The sequence below is a fragment of the Homarus americanus genome, unplaced genomic scaffold (assembly GCF_018991925.1).
Source record: "Homarus americanus isolate GMGI-L3 unplaced genomic scaffold, GMGI_Hamer_2.0 scaffold23578, whole genome shotgun sequence".
Taxonomy (NCBI): Eukaryota; Metazoa; Arthropoda; class Malacostraca; order Decapoda; family Nephropidae; genus Homarus; species Homarus americanus.
This window is the reverse complement of record NW_024733231.1, coordinates 6,766,738-6,788,648: the sequence shown is the minus strand read 5'-3', so window position 1 is coordinate 6,788,648 and position 21,911 is coordinate 6,766,738. Positions and strand designations below refer to the sequence as shown.

The following is a 21,911-nucleotide window of genomic DNA, read 5'->3' as shown; positions in this document are numbered from 1 at the left end:
AGTTAGTGGTGTTTACCTCTTGTGAGTTAGTGGTGTTTACCTCTTGTGAGTTAGTGGTGTTTACCTCTTGTGAGTTAGTGGTGGTCCCCCTTGTGAGTTAGTGGTGTTTCACCTCTTGTGAGTTAGTGGTGGTTACCTCTTGTAAGTTAGTGGTGGTACCCCTTGTGAGTTAGTGGTGTTTACCTCTTGTGAGTTAGTGGTGGTTACCTCTTGTGAGTCGTCTGCTAGGGTGAGTAAACAACACCCTCTTGTTTACTGCCCTGGGTGAGTGGATCTCCTTTATTAATATAAGGGTGACTATTTCTTGTTTACTTGTTTATATTTATACTAGGGTGAGTATGTCATTGTTTACTTGCTTATGTTTGCACTAGGGTTAGTATATCATTGTTTTCTTGCTTATATCATTGTTTACTTGCTTATGTGTGCACTAGGGTTAGTATATCATTGTTTACTTGCTTATGTTTGCACTAGGGTTAGTATATCATTGTTTACTTGCTTATGTTTGCACTAGGGTTAGTATATCATTGTTTACCTTATATCATTGTTTACTTGCTTATGTGTGCACTAGTTAGTATATCATTGTTTACTTTTATATCATTGTTTACTTGCTTATGTGTGCACTAGGTTGAGTATGTCATTGTTTACTTGCTTCTGTGTGTACTTAGGGTGAGTATATCTCCTTGTTTAAAGTATGGAGGTGAGTAATATACCTTGTTTGTGTGATGTATGGAAGGTTTTCAAGGTTGTTGCGTAAACATTGGCAGAACGTTATTTTGTAGTGCGTAATTTTATTTTGGGGGGGGGGTTGAGATGGATTTTAACTGTGGCAAACGTCTTTTTTTGTATTTTTTGTAGGGGTTGGTCTCTTAGGGAGTACAGTGACAAACGTTATTAGGAGTGGGTGCCAACGTTTTTTGTATTTTTTGTAGGGGTTGGTCTCTTAGGGAATTACAGTGACAAACGTTATTAGGAGTGGGTGTCAACGTTTTTTGTATTTTTTGTAGGGGTTGGTCTTAGGGAATACAGTGACAAACGTTATTAGGGTGGGTGCCAACGTTTTTTGTAGTTTGTGGGGGTTGGTCTCTTAGGAATTACAGTGACAAACGTTATTAGGTGTGGGTGCCAACGTTTTTTGTATTTTTTGTAGGGGTTGGTCTCTTGAGAATTACAGTGACAAACGTTATTAGGAGTGGGTGCCAACGTTTTTGTATTTTTGGGGGTTGGTCTCTTAGGAATTACAGTGACAAACGTTATTTGGAGTGGGTGCCAACGTTTTTTATTTTTTTGTAGTAATGGATCTTTTAAATGGTGAGGCGTTTTTGTAGGGGTTGATATTTTAGACAGTGACAAACGTTATTATGGGTGGATCTTTAACAATGGCAACGTTTTTTGAAGAAGTAATGGCAACGTTTTTTGTAGAAGTGGATCTCTTATACAGTGAGGACGTTTATTTTTTATTTTTGTAGCGGTGTGGTATATTTGTCGTAATAACATACCATGTAGGGTTGTCGCAATGCTCCCGTGTGGAAATACTGAGGAAGCTTTTGAGTTAGGTCTTAAGAACTGTATTTGTGGAGTAGGTTACGCGGGCCAGTTTAACCTGACCTAACTAATAACCCAATCTAACCTAACTTAACCTAACTTAACCAGCAACCTAGCAAACTTAACCCAACCCTAACCAAACTTAACCCAACCTAACCAAACTTAACCTAACCTAACCAGCCCAACCTAACCTAACCTTCTAACCTAACTTAACCCAACCTAACCTAACCAGACCGCACCTCACCAAGACTTGACGTGGTAGGCGCCCTCTGACGTATGTAGACTGAGGCTGTGCGTGTGTTTGTTTTGTATGGGAAATGTGTTGACTCTCCCCCCGTCCCCCCCACTCATCTCCCACCCCACCCATCTCCACCCTCCACCCATCTCTCCCACCCCCCCATCTCTCACCCATCCTCCCCACCCCCCCATCGCTCACCCATCCTCCCACCCCACCATCTCTCCCCACACCCCCCACCATCTCTCCCACCCCACACCCCACCGCCCACCCCATCAGTCCTATATATAAAATGTGACTTTGTACTCTCTCTCTCCAGCCACTCACAAGCTTGGATGACGGTCTTTCTTTAGTCGTATGTTGTGTTTATAGTGGAACAGAGGGATCACCTGAAGATTACCCCCCTTGTGGTTAGGTTAGGTTAAAGGGTCATAGAGATTAAGCCCCCCCACCATCCACCCCACCCTATATGCTTATTTCACCTGATGACTAAACACCCTATTGCTACCTACCTGAGGTTAGGTTAGGTTAGGTTCATGTTAGATTGGGCTAGTTTAGATTTGGTTAGTGTTAGGTTAGGTTAGATTAATTTTGGTGAGGATGGGTTTGGTTGGTTTCGTTAAGATAGGATAGATTAGGTTAGGTTAAGATAGGTTAAAAGGTTGGTTAAGATAGGTTAGAATAGGTTAGGTTAAGATAGGTTAGAATAGGTTAGGTTAGGTTATTACTTTTGGACTGGAGGCAGAAGATACGTCACCTGTTTATTATAAGTTTAATCTATTTTTATTAGTGACTCTTACCTGTACTTCTCTTTTGAGTGTTTTGTGTGTGTGTGTGTGTGTGTGTGTGTGTGTGTGTGTGTGTGTGTGTGTGTGTGTGTGTTCGTCTTGGTAATGTGTGGTGTTGAAATAGCAAATAGTGGTGGTGTGGTAGTGGTCTGGTGGTGGTAGTGGTTGGTAGTGGTAGACTGGTTGTAGTGTTGGTTGTGGGTGATGGTAGTAGCAGTAGTGGTTGGTGGTTGTGATGGTGGTGGTTGGTGGTTGTGGTGTGTGGTGGTAGTAGTGGTTGGTGGTTGTGGTGGTGATGGTGGTGATGGTGGTGGTGGTGGTTGGTGGTTGTGGGTGGTGGTAGTAGTGGGTGGTGTGGCCAGAGTTGATCTTCATGTTGTGACACTCCGCCGCTGACACACACACACACACCCGATCCGTGACGCTCCTGACCGCTGACGCACATGGGTCACAACGTGGATGGGGGGTAGGTATGTAAGGGCGTGTTACGATGTTTGTGGGGGTGGGGTTTAGGGAGGGCGAGGGAGAAGAGGGGGGTGGGGAGGAGAGAGGAGGTGTGAGGGGGTGAGGAGAGGGAGAAATAAGGGGGAGATATAAAGGGGTGTGAGGGAGATAAAATGGAGAGGATGAGGGGAGAAGAAGGAGAGTGGGTGTGGGGAAAGAGGAGAGTGGGTGTAGGGAGAAGGGGGGGGGTGTGGGGAGAAAGAAGGGAGGGAGTGTGAGGGAGAGAGAGGGGGGTGTCAAACAGTAGTACCGTCGGGGAACAAGCCACCCTGGCCTCAGTGTCGTCGCCTCCCTCAAATGGACGTCTACAGTACAGCGCCTCCGTCAGAGTTCCAATGTACGTGAGACGAGTTCCTGGTAAGGGTGTGGTTGTGGTGTTGGGTTACAGGTGTGTGGTGTTGGGTTATGTGTGTGGTTGTGGTGTTGGGTTACAGGTGTGTGGTGTTTGTTGGGTTACATGTGTGTGGTGTTGGGTTACAGGTGTGTGGTGTTGGGTTATGTGTGTGGTTGTGGTGTTGGGTTACAGGTGTGTGGTGTTTGTTGGGTTACATGTGTGTGGTGTTGGGTTACAGGTGTGTGGTTGGGTTTATGTGTGTGGTTGTGGTGTTGGGTTACAGGTGTTTATAGGTGTTGTGTTGGGTTACAGGTGTGAGGTTGTGGTGTTGGGTTACAGGTGTGTGGTTGTGGTGTTGGGTCACAGGTGTTTACAGGTGTGGTTGTGGTGTTGGGTTACAGGTGTTTACAGTGTTTGGTTGTGGTATTGGGTTACAGGTGTGGTGTTGGGTTACATGTGTGGTTGTGGTGTTGGGTTACAGGTGTTTATAGGTGTTGTTGGGTTACAGGTGTGTGGTTGTGGTGTTGGGTTACAGGTGTTTACAGGTGTGTGGTTGTGGTGTTGGGTTACAGGTGTTAACAGGTGTGTGGTTGTGGTGTTGGGGTACAGGTGTTGCGTTATTAGTCCGTCACACACTACCGATGCTTCACTGCCTCCCCACACCTGTAAATGTAACCGCTGGTAGGTGTGGGCAGGTATCTTCAGGTGTGTAATTTCCCTCGTAACGGATATGATTGTCTGGTGAACGGAAATAAAGTCAAAGGAAGAAAAGGACACTGGGAAAAAAGTCAACAATTTGGGCTGGGAAAGGTAACATTAAAATAGGTTAGGATAGGTTAATTTAGATTAGGTTCTGCTGCTTTTCCTGGATTAGATTGACTATAACGCACACACACACACACACACACACACACACACACACACACACACACACACACACACACACGATATTGATCAAAGTGTCCAGGTATTTTTTCCACACCTGTACACAAATTATCAGAGACTGGGGAACAATGGTAGTTATACGTCAGTTGATTGGTATCTATAACAAAGTTTCTCAGACCCAACCCACATCTACATGCTCTCTCTCTCTCTCTCTCTCTCTCTCTCTCTCTCTCTCTCTCTCTCTTAGACACACATGCACGAGACCTGCACCTGCATATCTCGGCCGCTGTTGATATATTTTCTCTCCATGCAATTGTTACTTGTGGAGTCAAGCAATGTGTGAGTCTGCTGTCTGTCCTCTACACCAGACCACATACATTCCTCTCTCTCTCTCTCTCTCTCTCTCTCTCCTCTCTCTCCTCTCAAAATAATGAAAAAACCCAATAATAATAACAGCAATAATAATAATAGACAACAATAGTAATAACAATAGTAATAATAACAATAGTAATAATAATAATAATAGTAATAATAATAATAATAATAATAATAATAATAATAATAATAAACGGTTTATTAAAAGAGTTTAGCAACCCGAGTGCTGAAAAATATGCAATGGACGGATAAGACTTACCCCATACATTAACATAGGGGAGCGGGTCGTTTATCAGAAGTGTGTGTGTGTGTGTGTGTGTGTGTGTGTGTGTGTGTTCTCTTCCTCTTGTTATGCTTTTAAGCCATTTCATTCTCTTTTGCCTTCTTCATCTCCTCATGTTCTTCCTCTCTCCATTCCCTTCTTTCTCCATCCTCCCATCCTCCTTGGGTTAATCTTCATGTGATCCGGTTATAGTGTGGACAGTCATTATGTTGTTGCGACCCCCAAACCGTATTTAAAATAACCGACTAACCGTATTAAAAATAGCCGACTAACGACATTTAAAATAGCCGACTAACGACATTTAAAATAGCCGACTAACGACATTTAAAATAGCCGACTAACGACATTTAAAATAGCCGACTAACGACATTTAAAATAGCCGACTAACTACATTTAAAATAGCCGACTAACTACATTTAAAATAGCCGACTAACGACATTTAAAATAGCCAACTAACCATATTTAAAATTGCCGACTAACGCGCCGCCGATTTTTCATAGGGTTTTAGCGTATGAATATCCGTCTATCATAGTTAGTGGTAGAATGACACTGGACGCGAGAGAATGGTCGTGTTGGCGGAGGGTGAAAGAAAACGTGTCCTTTGGCGGGGCAGAATGGGTGACTGTGATAGATTTCTGCTACTGGTAAATATCGTCTCGTAATGTTATGTTTGGTTAGAAAATCTAACCTAACCTAACTCTACCACCTCCCCTAACCTAACCTAATTTTTTTCTAATGTTTATTGATAAAGCCCAATGACTTTTTTGGTTCTCAGTCCTAACCCCTTGAGTACGATGACTTAACCCCTTGAGTACGATGACTTAACCCCTTGAGTACGATAACTTAACCCCATGACTACGATGACTTAACCCCATGACTACGATGACTTAACCCCATGAGTACGATGACTTAACCCCATGACTACGATGACTTAACCCCATGACTACGATGACTTAACCCCATAACTACGATGACTTAACCAGCAACCAATCAATATTCATTCAAGGGGGCCCCATTTGGCGTCCATAGCAACCAGATACGTGGGCGTTGATTTGTTCCGCCATGTCGTCACCTAGCAACCAGCAACCAATCATCATTCAGCAATTATGACGGTTGCTAAGGACGCCTGTAATCAGCGTCTGGGAGTTCAATTGACGAGTTTGGGGCTGCCACAGACTATAGGTCAGAGCCACGTCACTCCTGTGCTGGTCTGGTGCGTGAACCCAGAGCAAAAATAAGTAACGAATGAACTACTAGTTTCTCAATTTTCCTATTTAATTCAAGAGGATATTGTTTTAGGTTTTTTAGATTTAGAGTTTTATATGAAGGAAGGAGGGGATGAGGACCAACTGGGGCGCTACCCTAAAATGGTCAAGAAACACTGGTCTAGTCCTTCCTTCCTTCCTTCCTTCCTTCCATCCATCCTTCCTTCCTTCCTTCCTCCTTTCATTCCATCTTTCCTTCCATTATTCCTTCGTTCCCTCCCTCCCCCCTTCCTTCCATCTATCTATCTTTCTTTCCTTCCTTCCTTCCTTCCTTCCTTCCTTCCTTCCTTCCTTCCATCTATCTTTCCTTCCTTCCTTCCATCTATCTTTCCTTCCTTCCTTCCTCCTTTCATTCCATCCTTCCTTCCATTATTCCTTCGTTCCCCCCTTTCCCCCCTTCCTTCCTTCCTTCCATATCTATCTATCTATCTATCTATCTATCTATCTATCTATCTATCTATCTATCTCATCTATCTATCTTTCTTTCCTTCCTTCCTTCCTTCCTTCCTTCCTTCCTTCCTTCCTTCCATCTATCTTTCCTTCCTTCCTTCCATCTATCTTTCCTTCCTTCCTTCCTCCTTTCATTCCATCCTTCCTTCCATTATTCCTTCGTTCCCTTCCCCCCCCTTTCCTTCCTTCCTTCACTCAGCTACGTGTCCTGGAATACAATTTTAGACTCTGGAATGTTGAGTTGATCAGGTGAAGGCGTCTGGCTGGCTATATATAGACTGTGTGTGTGTGTGTGTGTGTGTGTGTGTGTTCCTCTTGTTATTCTTTTAAACCACTTCATTCCCTTTTGCCTTCTTCCTCTTCTCTTCGTATTCTTCCTCTCTCCCTTTCTCCTTCCTTCTCTCCCTTTCTCCTCTCCCCCTCCTTCTTCCCCTCTCCCCTTCCTACTTCCCCTCCTCTCCCTCCAGCTTGGGTGATGGCTGTAATGGTACCGTTATGGGCGTCAGCATCACCGTTTACAAAATTATCGTCAGCACACCGTCAGCAACTCTCACTCCCACACCGTCAGCAACTCTCACTCCCTATGTCGTCTGGCGTATAACAACACTCACACACCCCCACCAACGCCCACGCCCATACCTACTCACTGACGGTCAATAACCCACCCACCCTACCACGCTGTAATGTCTTGCGTCATCGTCAGGTTCGCGTCCCCTAGACCGTGTGGGCGGTGTGATGAGCAGGTGAGGTGGAAGGTATGGGCGTGGCTTGATGAATTACGGTGTGTTAGCTGCGTGGGCGATCGGTCACGTCTCTGTTACACACTGTTGGCAAGTACTGGGCATGGACTGGCTCCTGAATGTACCTGTACCTGCTCCAGTGTTGGTGAAGTCTGGTCTTGAAAGAACTCACACTCGGGGGCAGGTTATTACAACAGTTCACAATTCTCCTCACTGTTTTCTGGACATGTGGCTTCTTCAACTTTTAAGCTGTGACCTGTGCACACCTCGGGGACCAGACAGTACTCTAAACTGGGAAGCTCCTTTACTGTTGAGGCATCTGAATACATTTTTTTTACAAGACCCCGCTTACCTTAGTTGGTTGATTCACTTTCCTATCACAATGGTCCGAGAACTTCACCTCGTTGACAACAAGATGATGACGATGGTGGTGTTGTAGTGAAGATGGTGGTGCAAGACACTGATGGTGGTGGTGTTGTCTTTCGTGGTAGTCAGTATGGTGTGTGCTTCGGCGGTGACATGACGGGGACTTAATGGTGCAGGAAGATATTAAATGTGGCAGCCTCTTTGTGTGTGTGTGTGTGTGTGTGTGTGTGTGTCCCCGTCCTTGCATATCCTTCAATCGGACCTGAAACTTTCATCAGGCGTCCAATCACAGTGTGAGCAAGTGTGACGTCATGCCAGTGAACTAAACCAATCACAGCATTCCTCCTTCAAGATGTGACGTCATGCCAGTGAACTAAACCAATCACAGCATTCCTCCTTCAAGATGTGACGTCATGCCAGTGAACTAAACCAATCACAGCATTCCTCCTTTAAGATGTGATGTCATGGCAGTGAACTAAACCAATCACAGCATCCCTCCTTCAAGATGTGACGTCATGCCAGTGAACTAAACCAATCACAGCATCCCTCCTTCAAGATGTGACGTCATGCCAGTGAACTAAACCAATCACAGCATCCCTCCTTCAAGATGTGACGTCATGCCAGTGAACTAAACCAATCACAGCATTCCTCCTTCAAGATGTGACGTCATGCCAGTGAACTAAACCAATCACAGCATTCCTCCTTCAAGATGTGACGTCATGCCAGTGAACTAAACCAATCACAGCATTCCTCCTTTAAGATGTGACGTCATGCCAGTGAACTAAACCAATCACAGCATCCTTCCTTCAAGATGTGACGTCATGCCAGTGAACTAAACCAATCACAGCATTCCTCCTTCAAGATGTGACGTCATGCCAGTGAACTAAACCAATCACAGCATTCCTCCTTCAAGATGTGACGTCATGCCAGTGAACTAAACCAATCACAGCATTCCTCCTTCAAGATGTGACGTCATGCCAGTGAACTAAACCAATCACACCATTCCTCCTTCAAGATGTGACGTCATGCCAGTGAACTAAACCAATCACAGCATCCTTCCTTCAAGATGTGAAATTCTAGCATGGACGGCCACGTGAGGGGAGGAGGCGGAAGAGGAGATGGAGGAGAGAGATGAGTGTAGGGAGCTAGAGGTGGGAGAGGAGGGGGGAGGGAAGAGAAGGGACGGAGGAGGAAGAAGGGACGGAGGAGGAGGGGGACAAGAGACGGAGGAGGAAGAAGAGATGGAGGAGGAAGACGACCATGACGAAATATTCCAACCCAAACAATTTCCTAAAAAACACACACACACAGACACACACACACAGACACACACACAGACACACACACACAGGTATCAGCTGGTCGTATCATTAAAGGCTGATTATTTGGCCAATTATTCTCTTCAAAACTTGTATGCAAATGAGGAAGAACTTGCAGCAAATCACGATATTGTATATAACACACACCAATCGCTTCCTCTAATCCCATGGGCACATTTGGAGTGACGCAGGGATGGGAGTGACAGGGGATGGGGAGTGACATGGGGGTGGGAATGAGGCAGAGATGTCGGGTGACACCCAGGGGGTGGGGTAGAGGCAGGGATGGGAGTAGAGGCAGGGATGGGGAATTGAGGCAGGGATGGGAGTGACGCAGGGATGGGGTGACGCAGGAGTGGGGATGAGGCAGGGATGGGAGCGCAGGGATGGGGAGTGACGCAGGGGGGTGGGAGTGGTGGGAGTGGCCTTGGGGATGGGGTGACGCAGGGGTGCAGGGGTGACGCAGAGATGGGGAGTGACGCAGAGATGGGGAGTGGCCGCAGGGCCAGGAATGGCAGAGATGGGGAGTGAGGCCTTGAGGGATGGGGTGAGGGCAGGGGGGTGGGGAGGTGTGGCAGGAGGATGGGAGTGAGGCAGGGATGGGGTGGGCAAGAGATGGCAGGGATGGGGAGTGACGCAGGGGTGGGGGAATTGACGCAGAGATGGGAGTGACGCAGAGATGGAATTGACACTTGAGATGGGGTGAGGCAGGAGGATGAGTGACACTGGGATGGGGTAGGGGCAGGATGGGAATGACGCAGGGGGTGGAGTGACGCAGGGATGGGAGTGGCAGGGATGGGGAGTGACGCAGAGTTGGAGTGACGCAGGGGATGGGGAGTGAGCTTTGGGGATGGGAGTGACGCAGGGATGGGGTGACGCAAGGTGGGGAATTGACGCAGGGATGGGAGTGACGCAGGGGGTGGGGAGGCTTGACAGGGATGGGAGTATTGACCTTGGGGATGGGAGTGACACGCAAGGGATGGGAGTGACGCAGGGGATAGAGTGACGCAGGGATGGGAGTGACGCAGAGATGGGAGTGAGGCAGGGATGGGAGTGAGGCAGGGATGGGAGTGACGCAGGGATGGAAGTGACGCAGAGATGGAAGTGACGCAGTGAAGATCGACTGACGCAATAAAACCAACATGACGCAACCAAGGCCTAAAAACAACACTGGGTCTGCTCCCCAGCGAACGGAAAACGCGTCCTTTCCCTCGCATGACGTCACTCAGTATTGCCGAGGCGTACTACTTGACCCATTATAGTGTTGGCTTATCTATCTATCTATCTATCTGTCTATCTATATCTATCTATCTATCTATCTATCTATCTTTATTTATCTATCTGAATCTATCTATCTATCTTTATTTATCTTTATTTATCTCTCTCTCTCTCTCTCTCATTTATAATAAGGTGTGGGCGTGTTTTGGCTTTGTCTTAACTTACCTGAGTTACCTGAGTTAACTGTTTACACACACACTTACGTCACACGCACACACTTATGCCACACACACACACACACACACAGTTACGTCACACGCACACACCTATGTCACACACACACACACACACGTTACACGCACGCACCTATACCCACACACACTTACGTCCTGCACACACTTATACCACACACACACACACACACACACCACGTCACACACACACACCCCGTCACACACACACACACACACACCTCCTCTCACTCATACACTCATACACACACACACACATATGTCTACACACACACACACACACACACACACACACACACTTGTGTCACACACACACACACACACACACAGGCCACACTTATGTCACACACACACAGACACACTTACGTCACACACACACACACTTACGTCACACACACACACACACTTATGTCACACACACACACCCACGTCACACACACATATGTCCTAGTCACACACACACACACACACACACACACACACATATATCACACACACACACACACATTGTCACACACACACACACACACACACACAGTTGTCACACACACACACACAGTTGTCACACACACACACACACACACACACACACACACACACACACACACACACACACACACACACACACACCCCACACACACACACACACACACACACACACACACACACACACACACACCTGTATTGTTTTTTGTTCACTCACTGAATGACGTCAAACTGTGATCTTATTGTAATTTAGGCTGAACCTGGTAGGGCTTTGGTGAGGGGAGGGAGGCTTTTATTCCGTCCTCCTCCTCCCTCCTCCTTTAATCTCCTCCTTTTCTTCCTCCTCTTCCCTACTCCCTTTTCCTTCTACTCCCTTTCCCTCCTCCTCCTCCTCTTCCTCCCCCCTCCCCCACCGGGTAATACAAATAGCTGGAGAGAATTTTCTACTTGCCATCAATGTGTCTGCTCTCACTCACTAACACCCTGGTAAGGTACTGAGGGTTATTTTGACGAAGTAGAGCGATGGTTATGGTGGTAGTAGTTGTGGTTATGGTGGTAGTAGTTGTGGTTATGGTGGTGGTAGTGGTGGTGGTAGTGATGATGGTGGTGGTAGTGGTGATGGTGGTGGTGATGGTGGTGGTGATGGTAGCAGTAGTGGTGGTGATGGTGGTAGTGGTGGTGATAGTAGTAGTAGTAGTAGTAGTGGTGGTGGTGTAGGTTGGTGTCTACAAGCATGTAGTTGACTGGACCGGTTCACTGGTCCGGTCATCCACGCCTTCACTTTCTCTCAGCTTATAGAGAGAGTGAAGAAGATTTAACATTATCTTTGAGGGTGTGTGAAAAACCACGTCATTACCTCCACGTATTTGTGTGAAAACCACGTCATTACCTCCGCGTATTTGTGTGAAAAACCGCGTCATTACCTCCGCGTATTTGTGTGAAAAACCACGTCATTACCTCCACGTATTTGTGCTTGAAAACCACGTCATTACCTCCCACGTATTTGTGGCGAAAAAACCGATCGTACCTCCGCGTATTTGTGTGAAAACCACGTCATTACCTCCACGTATTTATTGGCGAAAAACCACGTCATTACCTCCGCGTATTTGTGTGAAAACCACGTCATTACCTCCACGTATTTGTGTGAAAACCACGTCATTACCTCCGCGTATTTGTGAAAACCACGTCATTACCTCCACGTATTTGTGAAAACCACGTCGTTCCCTCCGCGTATTTGTATGAAAACCACGTCATTCCCTCCACGTATTTGTGAAAACCACGTCATTCCCACCACGTATTTGTATGAAAACCACGTCATTACCTCCATATATTAATGCGAAAACCACGTCATTACCTGAGGGTATATATGTATGTAAAAAACCACGTCACACTTCATTAAATCTCTTCACCAACAACTTGTACGAAAAAAAAATCCTGCCTTGGATGACGTCAGTTCCCCCTTCGGCATCAAAAATTCCCACGACAGGTGTCTTATTTACAGGTAATAGTCACACCTGTTGTGTTATTGACTGATGCTTATTATACCTGTTGTGTCTGTCTATCTATCTATCTGTCTGTCTATCACTCTATCTGTCTATCTGGAGAAAGCGTGTAAGACGGGGCTCAGATTGGGAAAATACGCGATGGGGAGGAAAATAGGCGGAAAATGGGAAAATTGGTTAGGCGACGAATAATAAGGAAAATGGACGAAAAGTTGGAAAATTGGGATGAAAAATGTTGAAAAAATGGACGATAAATAGGAAAATAGGCTACGAAAAAATAAGGAAATTGACGATAGGTAGGAAAATAGTCGACGAAAAATAGGGATTATGTACAAGAGGGTAAAAACAGGCGACAAGAAGAAAGGAAATGAACGATAAATTACGAACAAAGAACGACACGAGTAAGGAAAAATAGGCAACTAGCAGAACGGAAGAAAATGATTAAAGTTGGCCATGGTCGTGCTATTAGGTGTGGTTCAATAACTAGACTAACGGAATGAGCAGAAGCGGGCAGGGGTGAGTAGGAGGGCAATGGGTGAGCAATGAGGGCAGGGGTGAGCAGGAGGCAAGGGGTGAGCAGGAGGGCAAGGGGTGAGCAGGAGGGCAAGGGGTGAGTAGTGAGGGGCAGGGGTGAGTGGGGCAAGGGTTGAGTGGGAGGCAAGGTTGAGTGGGAGGGCAGGGGGTGGTGGGAGGGGCAAGGGGTTGAGTGGGAGGGCAAGGGTTTGGTGGGAGGCAAGGGGTGAGCAGGAGGGCAGGGTGAGCAGGAGGGGGACGGGGGTGAGCAGGAGGGGCAAGGGGGTGAGAGTGGAGGGAGGGTTGGTAGGAGGCAAGGGGTGAGCAGGAGGGCAAGGGGTGAGCAGGAGGGCAAGGTTGAGTGGGAGGGCAAGGGGTGAGTAGGAGGGCCAGGGGTGAGCAGGAGGGGCAAGGGGTGAGCAGGAGGGCAAGGGTTGAGCAGGAGGGCAAGGGTGAGCAGGAGAGGTAGGAGGCGTGAGGGGGTGTGAGTGGTGGGGTCCTGATCAATTGAATAAATACTGTTCGGTGACGTTATATGGCGGTCGTTGTCTTGGTAACCTGTGGGGGGATCGGGTCCTGAATAGCGAAAGGTTTAGGAAGTTGACGTAATGTTTACATGCGGTAATTCTCAGGGGGGTTTGGTGTCCGTTTCACAGGGATTCGGGTTCGCCTTTAATTTCCTCTACAATTATTCAGTTCTGTTAGAGTCTCAGGTGTTAAATTTGACGCTGTCTTAGTGACTGAACTTTATAATGAAGGAAGAAATCTGAATACACACACACACACACACACGATATACAGCTCTTTGTCGTTAAACTCTAGGTACACATCTTGCCACGTTTCATTATCTCCCTGGTGGTGGGTCAGACTGGTGTGTGATGAGAGGTAAGGAGGTGAGTGGGAGGATGGAGTGTGTGCGCGCGCGCGTGTCTAGGCCGAGTGAGCGTGGATGAATGGATGGCCACCCACCTCTCCACCCCTTGTATACACAGTTATGTCACGACTCGACTCTGTCAGCGCTCCCTGATCCCTTATATAATGACCTGATCCCTATATGATGACCTGATCCCTTCTATGATGACCTGATCCCTTCTATGATGACCTGATCCCTTATATAATGACCTGATCCCTTCTATAATGACCTGAACCCTTATATAATGACCTGATCCCTTCTATAATGACCTGAACCCTTATTATGACCTGATCCCTTCTATAATGACCTAGTCCATATATAATGACCTGACCCCTTGTATAATGACCAGGAGAAGCTAATTAATGCGTTCTGGTGGATTAGAAAGCACAGAGAGGTAATTTAGCGTTCAAGATTAACATCAAATTATCTAGTTGTTGTTAGTTTTGTATAATTTAACTTTGTAATCCTTACTGCTCAAGGGGTAACATGCGCCTGGGTTGTTTTAACGTGAGGTCATGTCTGTATGTATGTGTGTGTGTGTGGTGGTGATGGTGTTGAAGGTAGCTGTTCTGGTGGTGGTAGCAGTGGTGGTAGCGGTGGTGGTTGTGGTAGGTTACGGCTGGTGGTGAGGTTGTACTCGAGCCATTGACGCCACTATGGATGACTCGAGCAACCTAGGGATCACCTTATTGTTGGCTCAGCTGCTGTCCTTCCCTCCCTGTCTCGCTCTTCTCCCTTCCTCCCTCCCTCTTTCTCTCCCTCCCTCCCTCCTCCCTCCCTCTCCTCTCCCCTCCTCACGATTTTCTGTGACGTCAGTGATTCAGGTTCAGTGAGACACACACACACACACACACACACAAAAAGCACGTACATCATGTGTGTGTGTGTGTGTGAGGATGCCCATCTTGGTGGTTGGTTAAATTGAGGTTGGGTTAGGTTAGGTTAACAGGTTAGGTTAGGTTAAATCAGGTTAGGTTAGGTTGAATTAGGTTGGGTTGTTAGCTGTTAAGTTAGGACAAAAGTATCACAACAAAGGGTTAAAACTAACACTACACACACACAGAGAGAGAGAGACAGACAGTGAACGAGTAGTGAAAATGTCAGGCAGTAAACAAGGTCCCAGGTTCTCACTGTGGACCGGACACCTGTGTGTGTGTGTGTGTGTGTGTGTGTGTGTGTGTGTGTGTCCAGGTGAAGTCTTTAAGCCGAGAAATGTGCCGTCTTTCCCCTTATCTCCCTTTCCCCCAGCAGCCGCCCTTTGGTGAACTGTATGAAGGTGAAAGCCAGAGGTCTCACGTTGAGGGTAAGGGCGGGCAGTGGGTCCAGCGTGTATTATAACGTGGGTGTGCGGGGGAGGTGAGGTGGAGGCGGCAGGAGAGCGGGCGAGTCAGTGTTACAGGGGCCGTCGTGGTGGATGGGACCTCCCGCTCTTCTCCTACTGTCCCTCCACAGTATACATACTGTACTTAGTGTTCCTTCTGCTGTGCTGCCTCCATTGTCCGAGCTTGACCGCCAGTACCCGGACCTAGTCTCCAGTACCCGAGCTTGACCGCCAGTACCCGAGCTTGACCGCCAGTGCGGGATTGACCGTAGTGCCTAAGCTTGCAGTGCCCAGGGATTGACCGGTACCAGAAGCTGACCACCAGTGCCCGTTTTAGCCCCCAAGTGTGGGGGCTGACAGCCCAGTGCTGAATGGCAATTACTCCGGTGCACCACCAGTGCCTGGCGTGACTTACAGTGCCCGGGCCTGGCTGCCAGTGCCCAGGGCTTGACCACCAGTATCCTGGCCTAACCTTCGCCCACAGTGATGGTGTGTGGCAGGCGGCCCACACCAAATAATAAGTTTAGTGTCACCAGAATAAGGTGATTGATTGATGGTAGGTGTCGTATTGGGAGTGATGGCGACCTACAGTGTATCATCCTCCCTCAACCACCGCTGTACCACCTCCGTCAGAGAAGCGCTTGGTTAAGGCTTCTGAACATTAAGGAGGTAAATATTAATGATAAATGCCTCGCTGACTACTGATTACCATTGATTATTATTTATGGTATTAGGTGTACTGTGTATATTGTGTAAGTTACGGTTTATACATTAGTTACGGTGGCTACGGTTTACTAGACACGACAAAGTCTATCCACATGAGTACGGTTAACGCTACTTGTGTGAATACTATACGTGATGTGAAATTAATTTGACCCATTAAACAAGATACGTTAATTGAGGTTAAGACCATGGGGGAGAGATAATTCGTCCGGCGGATTAACCTTGATGGATGCTGATTACAAACGTGATTGGTTAGATGAAGTTGTTGTTGGTGATTTGGGCAATCGGACCTATTAGAAGGTGGTATTTAGTGAGCTTTTAAACTACTGTAAAGCCATTTGAAGGAAATTTAATGGCTGGGGTGGGGAAGAGGGGTAGGGGTGGTATTAGTGTGTGTGTGTGTGTGTGTGTGTGTGTGTGTGTGTGTGTCTAATCCGCTTTGAATATGCTGATTTTCCATACCTACCTACTTCCTGTGGGGGTGTGGGTGGGGAGGTGTTAGAGTGTCTGACCAAACATCATTCATTTCCACTTTATACATACGGGTCATGTTTGTTTACTCTATATACAGGTTCTATACTAACTCACTTTCACTCGCACTCCTCACTCACTCCTCCACTCTCACCCACTTTCCATATCATCACCACGCTCTCACACACTGGTTTTAATTAGTGCAGCGGTTATTATGTGATTGCCTTAGTACATGGTAGGTGGGTGTAATGCGTAATTTATGGTCAGTTATATAATGTCAGAGAGAGAGAGAGAGAGAGATCATGCGTCAATAACAACCTAGATCAAACGCTTAGACACACCATGACAACCCTCCCCTCCTGACACCCCTCCTCTCCCCTGATACCCCCTCACCTCATACCTCTCCCTCATCCTCCCTCCCCTGATACCCCCACCTCCTTATGCCCCTCTCCCCTGACACCTCCTCCTCCACGCCTCATGACAACACCCTCTCCTCCCTCCCTCATCTCTACCCTGACATCATCCTCCCCCTTTCCCTTGCCCCTTCCCCCTCCCCTGACAACGTTCTCCCAACACGCCGCTGCTCACTGAACTGCCACCATCAAACGTGTAAGCAGCATTATGACCTGATTTCCGATCCTTTGTGGAAGTTTCCGTTTCATTTTATTTTTTATTTTTTTGTGTGAGGGAAAAGATTATGAAAGTGTATTGAAGATTATTGCTTTCGTGTGTGTGTGTGTGTGTGTGTGTGTGTGTGTGTGTGTGTGTGTGTGTGTGTGTGTGTGTGTGTGTGTGTGTCTGTCTGTCTGTCTGTCTGTCTGTGATTGTTTACTTGGGTTTAACTTCCACTGTTTTATAATCTTTAAAAAAAATATTATTGACTCAAGCATTTTACGTATGATCAGATTCCAAACGGTATTATTCTTTTTTCTTTTTCTTTCTTTCAAATTATCACAAAATCCAATCATCTACATGTTTATAATTAAATACGAAAGACGAGAAAACCTAGAGCTGAGACGAAATTGCCCGCTCTTGTTTCCATCCGACCCAAACAGAAAACGAAATTGATTCCTGGAAAAAAAAAATCATATCAATTCTTGGGCGTCTCATTAGTGCTGAGTTTATTGGCTTCTATATTTAACGGTGTAATTGTGAGGTTACTAAGCGTGGTGATAATGGTGGAGGAGTTAACCGGGGTACTAATAGGATCCGAACTTTGGAGATAACCGAATTTGGGATAACCGGATTTGGGATATGTTTTGATATGGGGATAACTTTTTTTTGTGAATGGTCTGACGTCATTGGGCAGGAGGAGTCATTTGTCTACTTATAATTGGGTTTCACCTCTCTCTTCAAGTTACCCTCCTACACACACACACACACACACACACACATAATCCTGTTTTAATTTTGGCTGTTTGAGTGGGTGGGATGACGTGTGTGTGGAGATGAATAAATGACAGGCGATGGATGATTGTGGATGGTGGAGTGGATGTATTGTTAGTTTGTGACGATGTGGCATGGATGGTATGATTGGAGAGTCTTGGTGGATTAACCTGCTAATCCACCTCCAATCCCAGTGATAATTAAACTCTTGTCCTCACCTAAATATGTATATTGTAATTCCCATAGTTGAGAGAGAGAGAGAGTTGAGAATGTCAAAGAAGAAGAAATGGAGAGAGAAAACAGAGAAGAGAGGAGAGAGAGAGGTTGAGAATGTCGAAGAAGAGAGAAAGAAGAAATGAGAGAGAGAAAACAGAAAACGAGAGAGAGAGAGAGGTTGAGAATGTCGAGAGAGAGAAAGAAGAAATAAGAGAGAGAGAGAGAGAGAGAGAAGTTGAGAATGTCGGAAGAGAGAAAAGAAGAAATGAGAAGAGTCAGAGAGAAGTCAAGAGAGAGAGAGAGAGAGAGAGAGAGAGAGAGAGAGAGAAGACCAGCACTGTTATTCTACCAAAGTTCAGTTCAACTTTGGCAGAATAACATTCTTGGAAATTCTGTAGTTTGGAAATGTGTGGGCGGAGAATGACGTCATATGAGGGTTGGAAATGACGTGCAGGGATAAAGATGTATACCTCTGGGAATATTTAGAAACGTCCTATTTAGTGGGGTTCATCATTCCTATGGCAGGTCACGGTCATCATTCCTATGTAGCAGGTCACACGGTCATCATTCTATGTAGCGAGGTCACACGGTCATCATTCCTGTGTGAGTCACACAGTCATCATTCCTATGTGGCGAGGTCACACGGTCATCATTCCTATGGCGAGGTCACAGTCATCATTCCTGTATGGCGAGGTCACACGGTCATCATTCCTATGTAGCGAGGTCACAGTCATCATTTCTATGTAGACGTGTGAAGACAATCCAAAATTGGCCTGTCGACTTCACTTTTGCATACTCATGATGACGTTGCAAAAATATCACCGAGTCTAGGTGTCACGGAACTGATGTAATTAACTCACTCGACAAACAAACTAGTCGACATTTGTGCTGGTTAGGTTAGACTTTCACTTTGATTTTTTTGCGTCATGGATCAGGTGGGCGACGCAAGATTGTATTGAAGACGCTGCAGTGTGTATATGAGGGGTTGAGGTGGTGTTCGTGATGAGTAGAATGAGGGGAACATGGAAAAGTCACGGGACAAAATATTGGGAATAAAATCACAGGAAAAAACTATTGGAAAAAAGTCACCTAACGTAACCAAAATTGTGACTTTTTTCCTGTCTCCATTATATATAGGGCATTCGGCCTCCACTCGATCGTCATTTGTTTACACCGATTTTTGGCGCAAAACTTATTTATTTTAATATTTTAACCAGATTTTTTTTTATCACTAAACTATTTAAAGTTACTTAATTTTTTGGGGGGCCAGAGATATGTAAGTTGTTTTATTTTGATCGTAAGAATTTAAAGTTGCCGAGTTTTTATATTGCTTGTGGAGAGAAAATAATAACGACGACAAATGAAGGACTTGGCTGATGTATGCTGTAGCTGAGTAAGAATTTTGTAGAAGAGTATTGGATAGAATTTTTTTTTTGCATAAAAAATATTACATACTGTAGTAAGAACTGAGTTGCAATATATGATCGGATAAAATAACGATGTCTAATTCTCAATGATTTTGTATCCATGACTTAGGAAGATCAAAGATATAATTGGCTAATATGCCTCTTTGATTTGTTAATGATGGGAGACAATTATCAGCAAACATATCATAGTGACAGCGGCAATATGTTAACCATAACAGAAAACATGAACAAAGTGTCGATTAGTGTTGTCAGTTACAAAACATGCCGGGGACTACGGCGTATCGAGGAGAGAAGTTGAGATGAGACGTGAGTGTAGCAGCGTATGGCGACACAACCACCGCTTAGCCAAACTTGCCGAACGAAAACTTAACCAACATAAAGGTAATGCCCCTCCGTCCCTATGCTTATTCTTAACTAACATACTGTGTATTAATTACAGCTCGGCTAGGACCACTACACCCAACCATTTTTTTTCGACAAGCACAATGACTGACCGATCGTCTGCCATATTTGTACATTATGTAGACTATTTATATATTATATTATATGTGGTAGGTGGGTGAAAAAAAAAAAAAAAAATATATATATATATATATATATATATATATATATATATATATATATATATATATATATATATATATATATATATATATATATATATATATATATATATATATATATATATATATATTTATTGCTAGGCTGTTGGGTAATACATGTCGTTTGTCTGCCAGTCACAAACACAAAACAACTAAAATACCTCGTTTGTATACTAGAAAAAAAATGATAAAAACTCCTTTTGACCCTCACTGTCTTGATAAACAAAAACACAATGGACTTTAGCCGGTGCTTCCGGCGTCATCCTCCTCCATACAGTAGTTGTGTCTAGAGCAATAACATCATCCACAGCCAATGAGGACCTGTACAGTGATGGGTGAAGAACCTGGGGCAGAGTATCCACTTGGTATGTGGTATAGGGTGTCCCAGAAAAAAATGTCCTCACTCCTCCTCCTGCCTGCTCTCTCCTCCTGGAGGGAGGAAAGGCAGGTATGACACACAGGAGAGAAGCAGGAAAACTTTCCTAGGACACCCCTATATTGTCTCTCTCCTCTCTCTCTCTCTCTCTCTCTCCTCTCTCTCTCTCTCTCTCTCTCTCTCTCTCTCTCTCTCTCTCTCTCTCTTCTCTCTCTCTCTCTCTCTCCTCTCTCTCTCTCTCTCTCTCTCTCTCTCTCTCTCTCTCTCTCTCTCTCTCTCTCTCTCTCTCTCTCTCTCTCTCTCTCTCTCTCTCTCTCTCTCTCTCTCTCTCTCTCTCTCTCTCTCTCTCTCTCTCTCTCTCTCTCTCTCTCTCTCTCTCTCTCTCTCTCTCTCTCTCTCTCTCTCTCTCTCTCTCTCTCTCTCTCTCTCTCTCTCTCTCTCTCTCTCTCTCTCTCTCTCTCTCTCCTCTCTCTCTCTCTCTCTCTCTCTCTCTCTCTCTCTCAATGCTAAAGTTGTAATTGTGGGTGCTTGAGAAGGAAAGAGTTGTAAATGCTAGTGGGGGTTATGCATTCATGTTAACTATCATTTTGTGTCTATGCTTGCCTCTGATGACCAAAACTGCATCTGTGGTAGCAGTGGTGGTGGTAGTAGTTGTGGTAAAACAGAAACTTGTTACATGCAGACTTGTCACTGACTGTTTTATGCATCACCACACACTAATGCCTTGATCTTTTCTCCTCAACAGCTAAGATTGAGGATATTCTTCATCGCCTCAACCAAGACAAGGCTCGATGGCACTACAGGCGCTCCTTGTTCCTCAATAAGATCATCTCCAAGGTCAGTGGCACTCTTATGTCTCTAGGGTTAGTGGCACTTTCTTGTTAGGGGTCACCTGAGGATTAGGAACCACAGCTTAATTTCATTTGATTTGATACCCTAACCTAACTTCACCTCACTCCTCATCTGACTTCAGTACCTCACCTCACCTCACCTCATCCCTTCGTTAGACCTGTTCATTAGGCTCCTCACACATAAGCCACTTAAAGATGCCTAAAATGCAACATACTGTATATGTTTATAGGGAAGACTGCACACTGGTCATTATTTGTGGCAGCTGCAGAAAAATGGCACCCGGCTTTGTTTTATCCACCCACACCACATTGACCGACCACCAACAGCCAGTGATAGAACCAAGTACAGTACAGTAAAACCTCTATTTAACGGACTACATTGAGAGACAAATCCGTTATATCAAGGGGCCATTAGTTGTGAATCCCCATCTAACGAACTATACATAGATATGAAGGTCCATTATATTGAGGGTCCGTTAGATATGACACCCCATCTAGCGGAGTATAGGGAGAGATATGGCTGTTATATGGAGGTTTTACTGTAATTTAAATGAAGATCCACACGCGAGATG

General features: G+C 45.6%; 1 protein-coding gene across 3 annotated transcripts in view; it reads left to right on the top strand.

Moving 5' to 3' along the window:
* Positions 1–21,911, top strand: part of LOC121869648 (protein timeless-like) — an 89,591-nt gene that overhangs the window by 32,147 nt on the left and 35,533 nt on the right. For 2 of the 3 annotated variants that reach the window (XM_042371176.1, XM_042371178.1), the window contains exon 4: positions 21,234–21,325. In XM_042371176.1, coding sequence (XP_042227110.1) covers positions 21,234–21,325 — 92 coding nt within the window. Of the gene's footprint in view, positions 1–19,799; positions 19,892–21,233; positions 21,326–21,911 lie in introns of those variants that run through there. The other variant, XM_042371177.1, reaches the window with a different exon arrangement.